The sequence below is a fragment of the Neofelis nebulosa genome, chromosome X, assembly GCF_028018385.1.
Source record: "Neofelis nebulosa isolate mNeoNeb1 chromosome X, mNeoNeb1.pri, whole genome shotgun sequence".
NCBI lineage: Eukaryota > Metazoa > Chordata > Mammalia > Carnivora > Felidae > Neofelis > Neofelis nebulosa.
In genome coordinates this window covers 18,322,884-18,343,542 of record NC_080800.1, presented here as the reverse complement: position 1 = coordinate 18,343,542, position 20,659 = coordinate 18,322,884, and the positions used below count along the sequence as shown (strand labels likewise).

Sequence of the window (20,659 nt, the reverse complement as noted above, 5' to 3'; positions counted from 1 at the left end):
CCTGACAAGGTTTGCCAGGATAAAGCACAAGGACACTTAACTGCACTCGCCCTGTTCCCTGGCCTCACCACCCCACTTACCTAGAAAGAGGATCGTGCCCAGCACCAGAGTGCCACCAATGAACACAACCAGGGCGATTCGAGTACCTCTGTTGGCTGTTTTTCCAGGCTCCGTGCTGCTCCCCATTTCTGCTTCCATCAGGAGGGACGTAGAGGCCACGCGAAGAGAAAGTCACTTTTTGTGGTTTGGTGGCTGGTCTCAAGAACCTGTGAGGCGTTGACATCCAAGGTTCTCTTGCTCTTCTACTAAAAGACAGCTTTAAAAAATCCCGTCAGAAAATCTTCCCTCGCCACCCTTTCTGAAATATTTCTTCACAAATGAAATAAAAGAAACCCAAAATATTGGTTGCCTTGGCTTTCCCCCTGACCAGACAAAACAAACAGTGGTTGCTTTATCTTGGGGCTCTCCCCCCAGCAAAGTCCCTCTCAACCGATTGTTTGGCAGGCTCTTCTCTCAGGCGTTCTGAGTGTACATGTTTTACTATGCTGCTGAACAGATGTTTTAGCTATTTAAATGTATAGTCACTTGGGGAGGAAAAAACAATTGTCTTTATCAAAACTGGATTCTCATCAAACTCTTCCAAACCATGATAAGTTAGGTGGCAAGGATTCTCCGGACCCACTTTAAGGTCTCAATGAATCACGTAATTCTTTTGCAATAATCATTCTGCTCGCCTGAATTGTCTCCATCAAAGATATTGTTTCTGTGTGCAAGTCCCTTTTTAAAGCCCTCTAAGAGTTCCTGGGATATCCTGGAGCATTTTATTTTAGGAACTTTGTGTATGACGGCATGTGCCAAAAATCAGAGTCACAGTCCAGTGCAGTGCAAAGTAGCAATTAAGACAACCTACGGAGGCTGATGGTTTTGACTGGAATTTTTTTTAAGGAAAAGGAAAAAGCATTTCCTCTCTGTGGTGCTAGGAATTGTACAGAACGCGGGTAAGTGATCGAATTCAGCTTATTAGCAACCACAGAAGAGATGGTAAAAGATTTTTGCTTCCCTGCGTGTTTTGATGGAAAGTGCCCCCAGGTATTTTGTCCTCCAGTCCCATGGAGGGAGCCATTGGTTCATAGTTTTGTGTTTACATAAAATGCCCATTTCAGCAGATTCTGCAGGATAAAATCAAAGGCAATTTGTTTCTCTGGAAAGACTCAGTTAATGACTGGGTCTTTGATTTCTTTAATTATGCTAACAATTTAAATTATGACAATCTGCTTTCTTCATGGGGAAGGGCAACTGAGATCCCAATGCTATTGAAATGCTACCGATTTTATTATCCAGTGATACAAATATCATTAATTCTCAACACAATTACTACTTATCTGCTTTTGTTTCACTATAGGTCATAGGACAGTGGGGGTGGGGATGGAGGCTCAGTCTGAAAACCAGTAGAGCACAGTTGTCATGCAAAACTTGTGCCCATGGCCTTGTGTGTCACACCAGAGCTAGCAGACGCTGTTGAGCCCAGTATAACATGGCCACGTGTTCATGGTCCTATCCGGCTGGTCTTGGTCAGGTCTTAGATCCTTAGCATGGGATTCTTCTGAGGTTTATTCCAAAGCACATCCTACCTTACTTTCTGCTCATTTCATGTTGCTCCAAAGCCAGAAAAGCATAAGCGTTTGTCCAAATTATGACATCACAGTATATTGTAGATATTATGTGCTCATTAGCTGTTGATGTTATTTTGTTGCTGTTACACCATACACATCTTAGCAGGCCTTTGGCTCCTAGGATGGGATTCTCAGAAGAGTTTTTGGACTTGACTCCATAGTACTTCTTAAGACTGTGAGCTCCATGAAGTCAGGAATCATGTCCATCAAGTTCAATGCTACAGCCCCAGCACCTACAGCCCATGGCCCATAGCAGTGAAGGGAGAAATAAGAACAAGGAAAATCAGGCAAGTTAGCTCCAGGCATTCACTCTTAAAAAGCAGCTTGAGGAAACTCAGATGTTAGTGTCTGGGGGTCTCTCAGGCTCCCAATTCCTTCTAAATGCTCAAATGATAACGATACATCACCTAGGTGTAGCACTTTCATATCCCATTTTAACTTCATGGTAAACTTACGTGCTTGATGGCAAAGGTATTTTTTTTTTTATCTCTGGTTTGCAAATGACAACACTGAGACCCAAGGATCAGCCTCAAGCAGCATAGCAAACTCAGGAAAGGGGAAGGTGGGGAGAGAGGATCACTGCCATACACTGTTTGCCTGCTTGAGAGAGGTCCCTGTGCACGTGGGAGAGGCCATACACACAAACGTGACACCAGGACCCACCTCCTCCAGCTTTCCTTTCTTCTCTAAGTCTCCTCACACCTTCTGGGTCCAGACTAGCATGCAGTGGTGGCTGCTGGTTGCCGGCTGGGGTAGCCTTCACCCACCTTGGAATGGTGATTTCCCCAGAGGTGAGGGCAATGGGGACTTACCCTGATCTACACCTATCCATCACTTAACCACATGAAATCATTCCTGAACTCTCAATTGCAAAGTGAAAAGCCATTAAACCAAAAAATACTTCCGTTAATTGTAATAGGAAAACTACGATGCAGTCCATCCCAAACTAAGATGTGCAAATGCGGAAAGAAAATGTATTAACTCAACAATGAAAACAAGCCTATAAAAGTAATAACTTGTGCAGTGTTGAAAATAGTTTGTTCATGTAATGCAAGAAATGAAGTTTTATTTTACTCACCAAAGAATAAGGAAGACTTGAGAGTGGGTGAGGATTGGTAGGAGAAATGGTGCCAGTGAATCACCCATTAGAAGGTGCAGTCTTCATTCTGTGCCATTTTCTGCATTAATTTTTCTACCTTTTGGGAGATGTCAATTATCTTTCACTCAAACTACATTGAAAAACACATTTGTAGCACAGACGGGGTGCCTGGCTGGCTCAGTCAGTGGAGCTTGCTACTCATGATCTCAGGGTTGTGGGTTCAAGCCCCGCATTGGGTATAGAAATTACTTTTTAAAAAATCTTAAAGAGAAAAGAAAAAAGTTGTAGCTCAGAAAAAAAATTATAGCAAAATAAAGAAGTTCAAAGTACAGAGAAATATAATGAGTGCTTACAAGAGACAAAAGCAAGGGTTTGCAAACTAGGGCACATGGGCCAAATCGGGCCCATTGCCTATTTTTGTAAATAAAGTTTTATGAAATAAAGTCACCCCCATTCAGTTACATACTGTCTACGATGGCTTTCATGCTACAAGGTCAGAGTTGAGTCGCTCTGCAACACAGATATGACCCATGAAGCTTATTTACTCTCTGGCCCTTTACGGAAACCATGGACTAAAGAGCAATAGAAGATACTACCTATGTGGCACACATACAGAAAGCAGAATGTTCACTCGCACTCGGCCGGCTTCTCAAAACCGTTCCATTTGATGTTCTCTGAATACAAGCTGTCGTGTTAGGGAAATTGGTCAATGTGTCTTTGTCTAAAACTGTATTAAAACTATGGCATATTGGGCGCCTGGGTGGCGCAGTCGGTTAAGCGTCCGACTTCAGCCAGGTCACGATCTCACAGTCCGCGAGTTCGAGCCCCGCGTCGGGCTCTGGGCTGATGGCTCACTGAGATGGCTCAGAGCCTGGAGCTTGCTTCTGATTCTGTGTCTCCCTCTCTCTCTGCCCCTCCCCCGTTCATGCTGTGTCTCTCTCTGTCTCAAAAAATAAATAAATAAATAAATAAATAAATAAAAACTATGGCATATTACTTAGTGTGTTTTGGGGTAAAGTGTCATTCTGGGATAAAAAAGGAGGATGTCAAAAAATTTTATAATTTCTCAAGAGCTGTGAAAATTAGTTAACTGAAAAGTCACTCTGCAGGGAAGTCCGCTTTATAATCTGGTATGCACCCACTCAATTGTTTCAATTAAGAACCTTCAGGATCGGGGCACCTGGGTGGCTCAGTCATTTGAGCGTCTGACCCCTGATTTCAGCTCAGGTCATGATCCCAGGGTCATGGGTTCCAGCCCTGTGTTGAGTATACAGCCTGCTTAAGATTCTCTCTCTCTCCCTCTGCCCCTCTACTCCGCTCACACAAGTTGTCTCTCTAAAACAAATAAATACATACATACGTAAATACATAAATCTAAAAAAATATTTTAAAAGAACATCCAGGACTATCTGGAGCTTTAACTAGAATCGGTCAATGGAATCAGCAGAAATTTCTTGAGCATTTCTCGGGTGCCTGGCCCTGTACAAGGCCCTGTGAGGGAAGACAAAGAAGCCATGCCAGAGATTCCAGACTGGCAAACTGGGCTCAGTCACAAAAATATGCAAAACCCTTGGCAACTTAGTCACAGAACACTAAAGGCCAACAAGTGTCCAGGGAAGTAGAAATCCCTGAGTGCCAGATTTGTTGGGGAGACTTCCAGGGGGACCCGCAAGAACGGACAGCTTGAGGGAAAAGAAAGGCTTCCAGACAGGCCAAAGCCCGCCCCAACATGGGACTTGCCTGGGCATTTATATCTCTCCCCGCCGGACTCACAGGTAAGATCATTCATCCAGAAGTAAGTGAATCCTGCAACCTGTGCCCTGCCTCAGTGGCGGGAAGACAACTGAAGCTGAGTCTTTATGCTAGACGAGCGCATCTGCTCGTTACTTGGCTGTACAGGGTCTTCTGTTTCAGGCAGTAAAATCCCATGTGAGCTGCAATTTCAGTGAGGAAGAAGGAAATGATTCAAAACCTGAAAAATGTATTCATCCATCCCCTGGAAGGAGGAGGGAGAGAGGGAGGGAACAAAGAGAAAGAAGAGCTAAATGCCGAAAACTCGAGAGCTGAGGGCTGTGGCAGAGCTCTGTTACTTGTTGGCAGGTCCTTCAGACTAGGGAGGGTTCCAGTCCCAGGCCTTCCACCAATGAGACTCATTACTTACATTATCTCTGATCTTTTTCAACGTCTTTCTTAGCTAGGTGTTCTGTCTCCTTTTACAGATGAGGAAACTGAAGTTCGGAGCTGTTAAGTGATTTGCCCAAGGTCACACAGCAGGTATTTGTCTCAAGGCCTGAGAGGTTTCAAATTCCAACCTCGTTTCTCTCTGCCCTGTTACTTGATAAATTTGCTTATCTACCTCAAGTAATTAGTGAAGGTAGGTGTAGCATGTCAAAATGACTCTTGAGACCTAGGAAAAGCGATAAACTATGCCTCCTGTAATTCTCTTGTTGAAAAGACTAATTATCAGCTCTTATTTCCTTAACAGGAACAGCAGTCATCATTAAATATGAGGAAAACCTTTGTTCAGTTGGGCAACAAGAATAGCAATGCACAAAATATCTCCTGATTTGCTGATGCTCATAAGTGAACACTAGGACAGGTATATAAATATGAAAGGCTTTCTATCCGTGTATTGTACTGTTCACTTCTGAGCCTAAAGGGGGATTTCATTTCTTTTTCTCTTTTGATTTTATAACATTTTTTTAACGTTTATTCATTTTTGAGAGAGCATAAGTGGGGGAGAGGCAGAGAGAGGGGAAGACACAGAATCACAAGCAAGCTCCAGGCTCTGAGCGGTCAGCACAGAGCCTGACGCGGGTCTGAAACTTGAACCGTGAGATCATGACCTGAGCCGAACTCAGATGCTTAACAAACTGAGTCACCCAGGCGCCCCTGGGGGGATTTTTATTTCTTGATTTTCTCACACCCTTGGCCATACAGCTTCTTCAGTGCACATTCACGTCATGTGTATTATCCCCAGTCCTTACAGCAGTCTTATGGTATAGGAATCTTCTCTGTTTTACACTCAAAGACAGGGAAACTGTCAGAGGATAGGTAATATTCCCAAGGTCACATGGTGGGCAAATTGTCAGTGCCCAGTGGGAACTCAAATCTGTCGAACTCTTGTTTGGAAATGTACCCAGGATTTGGTTTTAACAGGTATAGTAAGATGACAGACACAGAGAAAGGCTTTGAAAGAAGAGTTTATTACTTGCAGTTTTCGAGAGGAAGGGGCATGCCATGTCACACAGGGCCACATGGGGAAGCACTGGGGTTGGTCAGGTGGCAGAAGGAGCAAGGGGAAAATATGCACAAAAGCCTTTTATTGTGGTTTTCAAAAAAAGAAATGGGCAGGCAGGTTAAGCAGCTGAGGCAGGCTTAGGAAGGTAGAATTTGAATAATGAATAATGTCAGCAGGTGGTGGTCTATAGGAGGGGTCTCTAGTTGTCAAGCACCTGGCCTTGGTGTAATTTAGGTTCTGGATGGATGATGTCCTGGACTGCAGGAGCCTGAGAAAAGGAGGCAGGTGAGGGGATGGATGCAGAATTGGTTGGTTTGCATTTCTTTTTTTTTTTCTTCCCCTCTCTCTCTCTCTCTCTTTTTCTTAAATGGGGGAGGGGCAGAGAGGGGAGAGAGAGAGAGAATCCCAAGCATGCTCCTCACTGCCAGCGTGGAGCCCGATGAGGGACTCAAAACCATGAACCGCAAGATCACGACCTCAGCCAAAACCGAGTCTGCTGCTCAACCGCTCACCTAAACCACCCAGGTGCCCCGGGTTGGTTTGCATTTCAAAGGCACGCTACAAGGCAAGTCATTTACTATTTCTAGGAATTAGCTAATCTGGGAGGCCCTCCCTGCGGGTCCACAAGGCCCAAAGATGTCAAAGACTCACAAAGTATAGAAAATTAAAGACTTGAGTAACACAGCTCCAAAACCCTTCAGACCTTTCCCAAAACATTCTACTGCATAGCATTCTACTGAAATGTAATAACTGTTCATCCAAGTAGTGTTTCCATGCTACATCCTCAAAGTGATCAGATCCACCCTGACCCCTTGGTTAGACTACTAGGATACAGAAGTTTGTATGCCTTTGATTAATTATAGCCAACGGTTCAAGGGTGGCTTACTCGGATGTTTAATGAAAGCAAGAATCTCCTGGAAGCCTGGTTTAAACACAGATGAGTGAGGGGCGCCTGGGTGGCTCAGTCGGTTGCGCTTCTGACTTTGGCCCAGGTCACGATCTCACTGTCTGTGAGTTCGAGCCCCGCGTCGGGCTCTGTGCTGACAGCTCAGAGCCTGGAGCCTGCTTCGGATTCTGTGTCTCCCTCTCTCTCTAACCCTCCCCCACTCATGCTCTGTCTCTCTCTGTCTCAAAAATAAAATAAAACATTAAAAAAAATTGTTTAAACACAGATGAGTGGGCTCTATCCCTTGAGTGTGTTTCAGTAGCTCTTGGATGGTCTGAAATGTGTATTTCTTTTTTTTTTTAAGTTTATTTATTTTGAGAGGAGGGGAAGGGCAGAGAGAAAGAGAGGGAGAGAGAGAATCCCAAGCAGACTGCACACTGTCAGCGCAGAGCCCAATGTGGGGCTTGAACTCACAGACCATGAGATCATGACCTGAGCTGAAATCGAGAGTCAGACACTTAACCAACTGAGCCATCCAGGTGGCCCTGAAATATGTAGTTCCAACAAGCTTCCAGGTGATGCTAATGCCGTCGGACTTAGGACCACATTTTGAGGACCGCCGGCTTAGACACACCATTGAATCTTTCAGTAAGGCAAACTGAAGAACTAACAAAACTAAACATTAAACTTTTGTAGCGAACCCAGGGATGACATTCAAAATATTTAACAAGATTTAAATTATCAAAGAGCCAGCCTGTTATGACTTGGTTAAAATAACATTTGTGAAGTAGAACACAGGGTGGTAGATTGTGAGCCATGGTTCAACAAACGACTGCAGGAGAAATTGAAATGGAGAAGTTTCTTACTTGCCCAGCATGGAGGTCGTGGAGGACGTGCTCGGCAATGCCTCAGAGCAGGACATGGGGAGGTCAAGGCAGAGCACACAGAGAAAGAGGCAGGACCTGGGCACATGCCTTCATTAGGCCCTGTGGGTGGAGCGCTTTGGGGATCCCAGGCTAAGGCCAAATTGGTCACTTCAAACTAAAAAGGGCAGAGTTGCGATAAGCCTCGAGGAGGTTTATCTAAGGGGCACCCTGAGGGGCGAGGGCGACCGTTCCTCGATAAGGGCTGCTGGGGAAATCCGATCAGGAACTTACATGTGTCTGTGATCCTGTGGGCTGTTATCCAGGGCATGTGCCTGCGTGAGGGGTGAGGGTCAACTGAAGGTCCCCACGGGCTGCTTGGCCAAACAAAATGGATGTCGAGGCAACAGCACCATGGGGTAGCTTAGCTAAACGTTCCAACAGGCACTACTTCTTAGCTGCTGGATCTGCAGGGGCCCAGGGTAGGGGCTGGGGTGGATGAGGCTGCCAGGAGGGCCTGGAGCCATTGCCAAGTAAGGACGCATTTCAATAGTTAACAGCTACAGCCACACCAGCGGGAGCCAACTGAATTGCGATCCTGAGTCAAATTTCAAATGGACTTATGATGGTGCTTTAAGGCCCTTCGGCAGCAGCGGCTGTCAGCCTGTGGGAAAATGTCCAAGTGCGTCACATGGAGCTCCTGCGTGACTGAACCCTCACAATCCTCCAGTCATTCTAAACCCCTTCAAGTTCCCAGACACACCCAACTTCATCCAGCCTTTGTGCTCTCAGAAAAAAGATTTTTGCCTGGAAAACCATTTCCTGAGAAACTCAGATTCGTCTTTTAAGACTTAGTTCAGACTCCTTTGGAAAACGTCCTAAACCACTGTTCTTATCCAGGTCATGGAGTGACCTGTCACGTCATTTGGATTGTATGATGATGAGATCTCTATAGGGATCCACCCCATTAGACTACAGGCAAGCATGGGGCAGGCATTTACCCTAAGGCATCAGTTTTAAGAGGGACTTTTTTTCAAGCTTTAACATCTCTAGAAGTAGAGTGTACCTCATATTTACACAGCATTTTTCTCTCTTAATGGTATATAGCATGGTAGTACATCTTACAATCAATTGTATCTTAGATTCAACGAAATAAGCTTTTTTTTCCTTCCCTGTACCCACATCTCTTTGGGCAATACTGAGTATGTAGGATACGCTTTGGCTCTCAGCTTCATTCTGACCTTCTAGCATGTTCAATGTCAAGGCCACAGACAACATCTTCCGGGCTCCCTTGCCATCTGAGTTCTGGATTCTGTCAGTGGAAGGCATTCTTGGGCAGGAGGCAGGTAAAAGTCTGCTCCAGATTTTGCCAGCTGTTCCTGCTCCTAACGGTGGCTCCAGCAGTCAACAGTGGGCTCCTGCAACAGCGGGGGCAGAGGCGACAGCAGCAGAGGCATAGGGCCACCGGTGCCCACAGACTCCAGAAGCATCAGCAGGACTGTGGCTCCTGGAGTCCCAGTCAGGCAGCAGCCACAGGGGCAAGTGTTTCTGCGGACTCCGGGTCCACACATTTCCTCCTTTGCTAGCAATAGCAGCTTTCTGAAGTTACAGAACTCTGAGTGCCATCGTCCCCTCTTTGCTCCTTCTGCCAATTGGTTCCGATACCTTTAGAACCAATTCTCTGCATTAAACACACCCTCTTTATGGGGCACCTGGGTGGCCCAATCAGTTGAGCATCTGACTTCGGCTCAGGTCATGATCTCGCAGTTCGTGAGTTCGAGCCCCACATTGGGCTCTGTGCGGACAGCTAGGAGCCTGGAGCCTACTTCAGATTCTGTGTCTCCCTCTCTCTGCCCCTCCCCTGCTCACACTCTGTCTCTGTCTCTGTCTCTGTCTCTGTCTCTGTCTCTGTCTCTCTCTTTCTCTAAAATAAATAAACATTAAAAAATGCAAATACACCCTCTTTAAGATAGGCAGAGTGGTTTCTGCTTTCCTGACTGAACACTGACAGCCATGGTTCCCCTCCCTGTCCTTCTGTAACTACCAGCAGTGCCATTCAGGTTGATGCCAATCTCCATGCTCCCGGGCAGCACAGCACAGCGGTGACAGTGGTTAAGTGCATGGCATCCATGAGTGAACTTCCTGGGCTAGATTCCTAGCATTCGCTGCTACCTACTTCTATGTGACCTTGAGAAAATTGCCTAATCTCTCAGGTTCTCAGTTTTGTCATCGGACAAAAGGGGATAACAATAATCTTCGTCTTCTAGCGTTATCATAAGATGAGGTTCTTAAAAAGGTGCCTGAAGAAATATACCTGTGGATGCTTCCTGGTGTTTGTTTTTAACTCTTATTCAGGGCTATCTATGCCAATGGGAAGTATTCAGTGCAGATAGACTGGAGGAGGGAAGGAGGAAGGGAGGGGGGAAGGGAAACAGAGGGGAGGACAGGAGAGAGGAAGAGAAGAAGGGAAAGGCCCTGAGGGCTCAGGGCAGCAGCTCCTTTCCAAGAGGCATAGAATTATTTCAGTATTTTAAGAAGCAGCAGAGCCATCCAGTTGCTTACCAGCAGAACATCAGGCTGGCTCCCTTCCTCATCCATGATCTTAAAGTCACACCACCTCCTACTCTTCCCCAACACAAGATGCACAGATTAATTCTGCCAAAGGCATTGCGATGGTTTTCTCTTTCCTTGGAAGGTATGTCAAAGTGGTGCCTGTCCTTCATATCTGGAATATATACAGAATGTGTACAAAGCGGTAAGAAAAGACAGATCACCCAATAGAAAAAGTGAACCAAAGATTTTGAAGAGACACTTCAAAAAGAGGTTCTCCAAGTGACCAATAAACATTAGAAAAGCAGCTCAACTTCATTAGTCCTTAAGGAAATGCAAATTAGAACCACAACAGTGTCCCCTCTTCTCTGGTTCTTTCTCTTGCTCTTCACCACAGACCCTGGTCATCCTCCAATTCTAGTTGGTTGTGTTCCTATTGGCTGTAAAAATAGCCAAGTGTGAACACACACCTGTCTGTTTTCTCCTGTCTTTGAGCCACTTGAGGGCTTCCTCATGGTCCGGACATCTTTACACCCCTGGGACTTTCCAGAGAAGGCACTTAACATTGCAGGATGAATGCAACTGGAATCTCAGAGATGACTGAAAAGCTAGCCTGAACAGGCTGGGCTCAGAATGTGACTTTGCAGCTGGGATGAAAAGAAAGGAATAGAGAGTAGCAATAATGAACCTTTTCTCTGAAGTTACTAGACATCATCAAGGACAAGAGGGAAATTATTTCTTGTTCATGTCTCATCTGCCATAATAACTCACCATTGTATTCCTTAATGTCAAGTGTTCTCTGAGTACACTGAACCTGGTTTTTATCAAATGAAGACCTATTCCTTTTCTCTAGAACTTTCTGCCAATCGAATACTCAGTGGGGGAAAAAAAGGATGCATGCCCATTACATAGGGCATCTTCTACAAATGGAGGAAGGGAACTAAGATAAGATTTTCAAATTTCAACTGATTATTTTCAGTTTCTTATTTATTTGTTTGTTTCTTTTAGAGAGATAGCCTGTATGCATGAGAGCAAGGGAGGAGGCAGGGAGAGAGAGAGAGACAGAGAGAGAGAGAGAGAGAGAGAGAGAGAGAGAGAGAGAGAGAGAGAATCTTAAGCAGTCTCCATGCTCAGTGCGGAGACCCATGCAGGGCTCAATCCCACCACCCTGGGATCATGACCTGAGCCAAAATCAAGTCAGATGCTCCCCCAAAAGAGCCATCCAGGCACCCCTATTTTCAGTTTCATAAAGCATGTGAAAATTTTTGACTCTACAAAGAGCTTGTTTGACACAATATAATATTTGCCATTATTCTTCCAAACATAGCTTTTATGAGTACTCACTGTCCATATTTTTAAACATTTTTTATGCAGTTCCTCAGGCTCATTCCTACACTGTGGGATCTGAGATCAGGGCGCAAATGCATCCATACACCATTTAAAGCTGTAAATGAGTCTACAAACCATTAAATACATCCTCTCCTAACGTGTAAGTATCTCACTTCTACACCTGGAAGGCCAGGTCCCAATTCAGAATTCTCAAACTCTGTGCAGTTCAATGCAAAAACATGTTGGCAGGCCAGGGCCCTCAGCCCACCACCTTTTCTCTGCTCATACCCCCAGCAGCAGCAGCACCTCGCCCACCTGCCAGAGCCCAGGAGGAGTCTTCCATCAGAAAGATGGGATGAAAACTGAGAAAGAGACCCCCATGGGCCCTGGAAGTGTGCTCTGAGTGGTTTGGGCAGGAAATTTCAAGTCTCGGGGATACAAACTGTGTTCTGGAAGGGGACACAGGCACACCCCTTGGCACGGCAGACAGCTCACCCAGTGGTGAGGGGCACAGCTATTAGGACAGCCTCAGTGAAAGGCCTCTTGAAACCAGGACCCAGGGCGGGGGTCCTCTTGCCCAGTTCTCAGGGCAAAACTGTAGCCCTTATCACACAGCTTACACTTTACGTCATTTCACATCCAACCTACTCAAATAGATTTAACCTACAAGAATTTTTTTATGTTTTATTTTTTATTTAAGTTTACTTACTTATTTTGAGAGAGAGGGAGAGAGTGAACAGGGGAGGGGCAGAGAGAGGGAGAGAGAATCCCAAGCAGGCTCTGCACTGTTGTAACAGAGCCAGATGTGGGGCTTAATCCCACGAACCGTGAGATCGTGACCTGAGCTGAAATCAAGACTCGGATGCTCAACCTCCCCAGGCACCCCTGCAAGAGTTTGTTTGTTTGTTTGTTTGTTTGTTTGTTTTAAGAGAAATCTAGATGTCAGGTGTTGGGAATGAGCTACCCACTGCACCCAAGGGACTGCACAGCTGAAACAAAAAGGAAAAGATCTATGAGGCATTCTTAAATAAAGTAATTTATGCAAGTTCATTTGTTGAAGGAGCAATGTTGTTCAACATGTCCAATTCCAGGAATGTTTTATTGTGTTGGTATTATATAAAATTTATCAGGTGATATATGAATTTCAAAAAAACCTAATACATTATCCAAACAGGAAAGATCATTTGTCTTCCCTGGGAGGTGATAAATACTGTATTAAGCAACAGACTGCCTCACTGATATTCTTAGCCATGAATTCCATTTGGAGTTTACTGCTCATCTTAAAGGCTTAGCATTATTTAACTGTAATAACCCCCAATCATAACCACTCAGACAATCGATCCCATTTAATCACTGAGGTTTCTGTAATGTGGAAAAGGCCGGATTATTTTTGTTTGAAGTGAGCATAGCAAGTCTCACAGTATGGTATAATTAAGAACTGTTTACTTTTTCTTAAATTCAGCACCCTCACCCCCACCTCAAAAGCTAGACATTAAAGTACTAAATATAATGATCTTGGAAAACCAAATTGCTATGTTCCTGGCAGTCCTTCCCTGGTTTCCCTTAAACATTTCTATCTGAAATGAGGATGAATAAAAAAAGAAAAAAAAAAAAAGAAACCTGGAAAATATACAGCTATCCCTTCACTGTATCTTCCACCTAACCATCAGAGTTTCCGTTCAAGGACTGAAAAACAGTCCCTCCCTCCTTCCTCTGTCCCTTTTTCACTATTTTAGATTGTTACCCTCATTGTTTCAAATGTCCATGGGGCACACCATGCAGGATCAGGAGACCCCAGCCCGCTATTTTATGTCTGTGAGTTAGTCTCCCCAGGTAGACTGGAGGATGTCTCTGAGGGCCTTAGTCACCTTGATATGTTCAGTATCCCCACCAGGGCCTGACACATGTTAGTACCCTTAGTGTTATTGAACAAACAAATGATTATCTTTTTGCCCTCACAAACTTTATAGTGTTGAGTTATTTGGGCATAAAGAATGTCAGAATCAGTTCCCTGTGTAAGCAAATTAAATCAGTGTGCTACCACTACAAGGTTTAGAATCTAAGAGTGAGAAATTGTAGCTATAACATCCTGGATGATTCCATTCAAATCCCACTGGCTAGCGTATGACAGAGAACTCCCAGAACAATGACAAGACTGACAAGGCATGCCCTTGTGAAATCTTTTCTAAGATACACTTCATTTTAATTACATTTTATAATCACCAGGAGACTAGGTTTGGCTAGGCTTTGAGTAATTATACAACATTGCACTTAATACAAGGTTGTTTTTTAGAGGTGAAATTAAAGACATCAGATCCTGGAAATACTTAGAAGGGAATCATTCTGCATGGGGTTGGAATAGGGGAGCAATACAATATGGCAGCTGATGTTGTTCTTCTTTTTAAATGTGTTTTTAACACTGTGAGCTGCCTCTTATCACTTTGGGGAATAGATGAGTTACAGAGTATGAAGAAAGACAGATAACCACATGGATTTCACTGCTTAGCTAAGCACAATTTTGTGGTCTTCAAAAAACTAAGTAATGTTTCTTTTTTAAGGTGGTACATGGGCCCCGGCTTAACACATTTACTAGCACTTGAATTGTTCCCCAGATAGAGCTCTTTTTTTTTTGGTCGATTTCACATGCTGAACTGCTTTGTCCACAAACTTAATAAACTTAGATATAACTACCACATTTGATAAAGTATTTTATGCACAGCATCTTCAGTAATTTGTTATAATGCAGTTGTATAGCCTATGATAACTGACCCACACAACTTAGCTGTTAATTTAAATGTTTACATTTAATGTGTTTTTCAAAAGTTTATTTATTGTGAGAGAGAGCACGGGAGAGGGGACAAGAGAGAGGGAAAAAGAGAATCACAATCAGGTTTTGTGCTGACAGAACAGCTCAGGCTCAGGCTCATTAAATTTAGCCACCCTAAATTTAATGTTTAAAAATAAATTGGGGCACCTGGGTGGCTCAGTCAGTTAAGCGTCCAACTCTTAATTTCAGCTCAGGTCATGATCTCATGGTTGTGGGATCAAGCCCCATGTCCGGTTCTGCGCTAAATGTGGAGCCTGTGTAAGATTCTCTCCCTCTCTCTCCCTCTATCCCTCTCCCCAGCTTGCACTTGCTCTCTCAAAAAATAAAAATAAATTTTAAAAAATTTAAAATAAATAAAGTATATAGTGGGCCATCAGAAAAAAATAATTTCATCTAGCCTGGGATCAGCATCTTTTCCTTTTTGTAATATTCTAGAATAAAATACAATCCATTGGCATTGTGGCCATCTGTATATCTTTTTTTAAGTACATTTTTGGCACAGCCCCGTCAAATATCACTTTCTCAAAGTCCAAAAAAGCTGCTGAGCTCAGAAACAGGCCCATGAATAAATGAATAACTTAATGTAGGACAACAAAGGCATTTCAAATCATTGGTGAATGAATGGACAATTTAATCAAGGGTATTGGGACAAGTGGTGATCACAGTGGAACAAAATACCCTCACACCTCACAGCATACCAAAAACAAAATTAAAAAAACCCATAAAGACCTTTCCTTGCTCCTACAAAAAAAAAAAAAAAGTTGCCAGGTAAGTGAAAGAATTAATTATAAAAAGCAAAAGTTCAAAACATGGCAGATTTTGTGTCTGTGTGTGTGTGTGTGGTGGGGGGTGGTGTGTGTGTGTCTGTATGACGAGGCTAGGGAAACGTTTTTAAAACAAGACCAATAAACACAAGCCATAAGGGAAATAGACTGACAAATAGATCTTAATCTCACGGTTTGTGAGTTCGAGTGGGTTCTGCAATGACAGTGTACAGCCTGCTTGGGATTCTCTCTTTCTCCCTCTCTCTGTCCCTCTCTCTCTAACTAACTAAATAAACAAACAAACTTAAAAAATCATTTAAAAAATAAAAAACTCATGTGCATCAAAAAATACCATGAATAAGTGAAAAGATAAAGCATGGCCAACGCTAGTCTTCTGATGATTACAAAATGTAATTTTAAAAAAAGGTGCAACTTAGAAAGATTTCTCAAGAGTAGACTGGGAATAGATACTCCTAACAATATATAAGCAACACAGGATTAGGGCACCTGGGTGGCTCAGTCAGTTAAGCATCTGACTTCGGGTCATGATCTCATGGCTCATGAGTTCGAGCGCTGTTTCAGGCTCTGTGCTGACAGCTCAGAGCCTGGAGCCTGCTTCGGATTCTGTGTCTCCCTCTCTCTCTGCCCCTCCCCCACTCATGCTCTGTCTGTCTGTCTGTCTCTCTCTCTCTTTCTCAAAAATAAATAAACATAAGCAACACAGGATTATTATCCTCAACATGTAAACACAATAGATCAACAAGAAAATAAAAGCCCAAAGGACAGAAGATAGGCATTTTTCCAAAGAGGAACACTGGCTAGCCAATTAAGTTATAAAAATGTGCTCAACCTCATTAGTCATCAGGTAAATGAAAATTTAAACCATTACCATTTCACACTTCTAGACCAGCAAAAATTTTTAAATCTAACAATACTAGATGTTGAAAATGGAGCAACTTCAATTCTGATGTCCTGTCATAAATGTGTAAATTGGTACTTGATCTAAATTTCCACTTTGGAAAGCAATTTGGCAACATCTAATAAAGTCGAAGCCTGAAGAAGCAACCATATGAGAAGGTACTGGAAGAGATGTTTGTTTTTAAATGAGTCTACCATGAGGTGCCATTTCTAAAAGAATTGTAAATTTAAAGGCCAGAAACCAGGGGGGGGGGGGTAGCAGATAGTTAAAGGAGACTTGTAGGTCTCCTCTGATAAATGTGACCAAGTACTTTCTAACTTCTGATGATTTTGTCTATTAGCCCCTCACATGAAGCATTGTTTTAAAGGAGTTCTTTGGCACATAACAGAAACCCACAATAATGTATTTTCCAACCTCTCCATTGCTTTCTTCCTAGTAACATTATTGTAGCATTCTGATTCTTCCATGAGGATGTTGACATTAGTCCTCCAAATTTTGATGGCCTGTGGATTTCAGCCGGGTTAAATGCATTTGTTCCATGAAAGAGAAAGCTGGTCATCTCATTTTGAGTTGTTCATTTCTTCCTATGTCAGTGTCAAAATGAAACATAAATTAGTCACTACTCTTACTGTTAAGCTGAATCGCTTGCTAAGTCTTTTGTACATTACTGGGTGTTTCATACCCAAGCTACCAGATATGGTATCTCTTTGATGATTTACATTCCACAGACTCTTAGATCACTTATATTTTCATTCTTTTTACCGGGTACTGTGTCCTGCTAAACTGTGGGGACGTGAAGCTCTTTAGGGAATGGTCCCTACTCTCCAAAAGTTTATATAATTACACAAATATCAAATCTTAACCAATTTGAACACACAAATAGAACATCACCCAAACCTGCCTTACAGAGGTCCTTCCAGGACATATCAAAAATGCCTAACCTCGGGGCACCTGGGTGGCGCAGTCGGTTAAGCGTCCGACTTCAGCCAGGTCACGATCTCGCGGTCCGTGAGTTCGAGCCCCGCGTCAGGCTCTGGGCTGATGGCTCGGAGCCTGTTTCCGATTCTGTGTCTCCCTCTCTCTCTGCCCCTCCCCCGTTCATGCTCTGTCTCTCTCTGTCCCAAAAATAAATAAAAAAAAAAAAAAAAAAAAAAAAAAAAAAATGCCTAACCTCTTTACTGCCCCATTTAATTATCAGTTAATATAGCCAGTTACCCTGAAGATGTCTGGAGAAATTAGAGAGAAAAAAAACGAGCATTTGGGAGAATTATAGTGGGTTTTAAAGATTAAGTAAAACCAAAGCTGAATAACTGTTCTTGGCAAATACAAAGACTGGCAAGAGCATGGCACTTAATATTCCTTAAGATTCCACCACGTGGTTTCTTTTAAAGGCAGCAGTGGCCCAAAATATTTGACAGTTTGGCTGCAGTGCTATACATTCTGATTTTGCATAACTCATTTTTGAAACTTGATTCTTGCTGGTAAATAATAAAAGCTAACATTTGAGCCCTTACTCTGTGCCAGGCACCAGTCCAAGCCTCACAATTATCCAGAGGGAAGTTGCTATGGATTGAATGCTTATGTCCCTTCAAGTTCATATACCGAAATCCTAACCCCCACGGTGCCTGGGTGGCTCAGTCAGTTAAGCATCCAACTTCGGCTGAGGTCATGATCTTGCGGTTTGTGACTTCCAGCCCTCTCCGTGTCAGGCTGTCTGCTATCAGCACAGAGCCTACTTTGGATCCTCTGTCGTCCTCTCTCTCTGTACCTCCCCCTCTTTCTCTCTTTCAAATTAAAAAAATATATAGATATAGATATAGATATAGATATAGATATAGATACATATGTACGTATTTATAAGAAATCCTATGCCCCAATGTGACAGTATTAGGAGAGGGGGTACGTGGGAGGTGACTAGGTCATAGAGGGCAGCCCTCATGAACAGGATTAGTACTCTTACAAAAGGGACCACAGAGAGCTCCTTGACACTCCCACTATATGGACACAGAGAGAAGAGGGCCATCTATGAACCAGGAAGCTGGCTATCACCAGACACTGAATCCGCCAAGCACCTTGATTGTGGAGCTCCCCACCTTCGGTACTGTGAGAAATAAACTTCTGTTTATAAGCCACCCAGTCTATGGTATTCTGTTCTAGAAACTGGAATGGGCTAAGACAGAGTTGCCATTATTGTTCCTATTTTACAGATGCCCAAAAGAGGGCCATCATCCCAGAGGCAGGATTTGAAGCCAGCAGTCTGGGCCCAGAGCCTATGCTCTGCACCTTCCCATTCTGCATCCCACAAGTAAACGGCATTTGCAGGAGTCAGCATTCCTTGTCCTGAATGTAATATCACTACTATGTGTTAGCACGATTGACTTTTACGTCTGGAAATTCATAATGGTTTCTCAAACCAGTCTTGATGCTATTACTAAAAGCAAGGAGTGGAGTGAAGGAACAATGCTGCCTTGATTTCCATGTGCAAGAAACAATACAGTCTGGTGTTTCAGGCTCCCTAATTACCAAGAATATGTTTGCCAAACGGCACCTTTCCTAAGTTTTCTGAATGATGTCCCATCCGGGAAGTGACAGACTTTGGCATCTCATACCAAAGTAGTAGATCTTTAAATTCACAGTACTGTGTTACCTTGTGAGGCACATGTTCGTGTTTTGCTTTATTTCCTTAAAGATTTTACCAGCTGTTCGCTAACAAGAGGTCATCTGTTGACTGCTTCATTCAAAGTGCAATACAGGCTTTTAAGATTCAGTCTTCACACATGTCAGTCAAGATGGAAAGTCTGTGCTGCTCCCTCTGAAAAACACATTTTCCTATTTCCTTAAACACCATGAGTTCTGACCAGGGGCATCAAGCACCCCTTGGATTTCACATTCAATTCTGAAGTCAAATGTGGTCTGTTGAATTACAGTTCTCACTTCCTCACTCCCCAGTCGTCCACATCATGGCTATGGCTTCATGCTGCTGGACTGCACTTCCTTACCTCTCAGACTTGGGCTTGGCTACACACTGTGCTTTGACCAACCGGACAGCGACAGACATGAAACAGAGGCTAGACAGGTACCCGCATCATCGTGCTTACCCTCCCGTCTTTCACCATAAGAACATGTCTCAGGTAACTAGTGGTCCGAGGAGGGTGAGAGCCATGTGGAGCCGACCCTGATGGAACACACACCTTTGAGCAAAGCCCAGCAGAGCCCTGTCTGGATCAGCCGAACCCCAGCCAACCCACAGGTGGGCGAGAGAGAAACCAACGCTCGTTGTTGCTCTAAGCTATTGAAATTTGAAGTTTGCTTGCAGGCAGTCTTACTGCAGTAACAGCTAATACATAAGAAGCCCTCCTCTTTTGCCATCTCATTATTTTGAAGAGCACCTGGGATCAATGTAATGGAGTACCACAGGCTGGCTGGCTTAAACAACAGAAATGTATTGTCTCACAGTTCTGGAGACTGTAACTCTGAGATCAAGGCGTCGGCAGGGTTGGCTCCTTCTGAGGGCTGTGAGGGAGAATCTGTTCCAGGCCTTTCTCCTTAGGCATTCCTTGGCTTGTAGAATAATATTCTCCTGCCTCCACAATGTACATGTTTCTGGGTCCAAATGTGCCCTTTTGTAAGGACACCAGTCATATCAGATGAGGGCCCACCCTAATGACCTCCTCTTAACTTGGGTCATCTGCAAGGACCCTATTTACAAACAAGATCACATTCACAAATACTGGAGGTTGGGACTTGAACATCTTTTACAGGGGACACAATACACAATTCAACCACAACACCATCCCAGATGCCTTTCTGGTGGGGGAGAATAAGACTGCAAGGGCCTGATGGGCTTTGGTTAAGGAAAATCTAAGAGTTAATCTTTTTGCATAGCTGTAGTTGGGATAAATAGGTTTTGCTGTCTTCTAAACATTTGGTGTTTTGTAATCTATTTGCATAAATCACCTCCATCCTACCCATCCCTTAACTAAAACCTGTGTGTTCTGTTTATAGCCTTCACCTTACTAAGCCTTACCCTCACTCCAGTGGGCTTTAACCTCCTGCAGTTCTCACAGTGCGCCCTATTGCTCTGCGCTGGTGTTTTGTGCTTATTTTTCTTTGCTGCTTAAGAGGCTGCCCACAAGTTTTCTTCCTCTGCACAATACCCTGAACAGATCCCAAACATGGTCTTCTATGGCCTCCTACACAGCGGCCGCTGTGGCCAAAGGGGCTAATAAGTGCTACTGAAAGCTGTTAGTACATCAGAACTGAATCATGTAACCTCTAATCCTCCCCCTGATCATTCTTTGCATCTTGAATAAACCTGCAAAAGACCCAGTGTCAAAATGAAATGTGTTCTGGTTGTACTCTCCACAGAAATAAACAAACTCAACCTAAACCCATCAAATCAAAGCAAAATCCAGGCTTCAGTAAGTTGCAGGTTTGGCTGAATAAGAAGTATAATCCTTTATCCTTGTGTTTAGAACCTTCTAGCTGTCAGGGCGATGTCTGCACAC

The 20,659-nt window shown here is 43.7% G+C and overlaps 1 protein-coding gene and 1 long non-coding RNA gene across 4 annotated transcripts in view; both read right to left on the bottom strand.

Moving 5' to 3' along the window:
- The window catches only part of PHEX (phosphate regulating endopeptidase X-linked), a 237,425-nt gene extending 233,918 nt beyond the window's left edge, over window positions 1-3,507 (bottom strand). For 2 of the 3 annotated variants that reach the window (XM_058714607.1, XM_058714609.1), the window contains exon 1: window positions 81-3,507. In XM_058714607.1, the coding sequence (XP_058570590.1) occupies window positions 81-198 (118 nt within the window). In that variant the 5' untranslated portion in view covers window positions 199-3,507. The remainder of the gene's footprint in view (window positions 1-80) is intronic. The other variant, XM_058714608.1, reaches the window with a different exon arrangement.
- Window positions 3,508-6,357: 2,850 nt separating this feature from the next.
- Window positions 6,358-17,925, bottom strand: LOC131502418 (uncharacterized). Its single transcript, XR_009257047.1, has 2 exons — window positions 17,323-17,925; window positions 6,358-17,092 (listed from the first exon to the last, which is right to left on the bottom strand). It is a non-coding gene; the product is annotated as an uncharacterized LOC131502418 (long non-coding RNA).
- Between the last annotated feature and the right edge of the window lie 2,734 nt (window positions 17,926-20,659).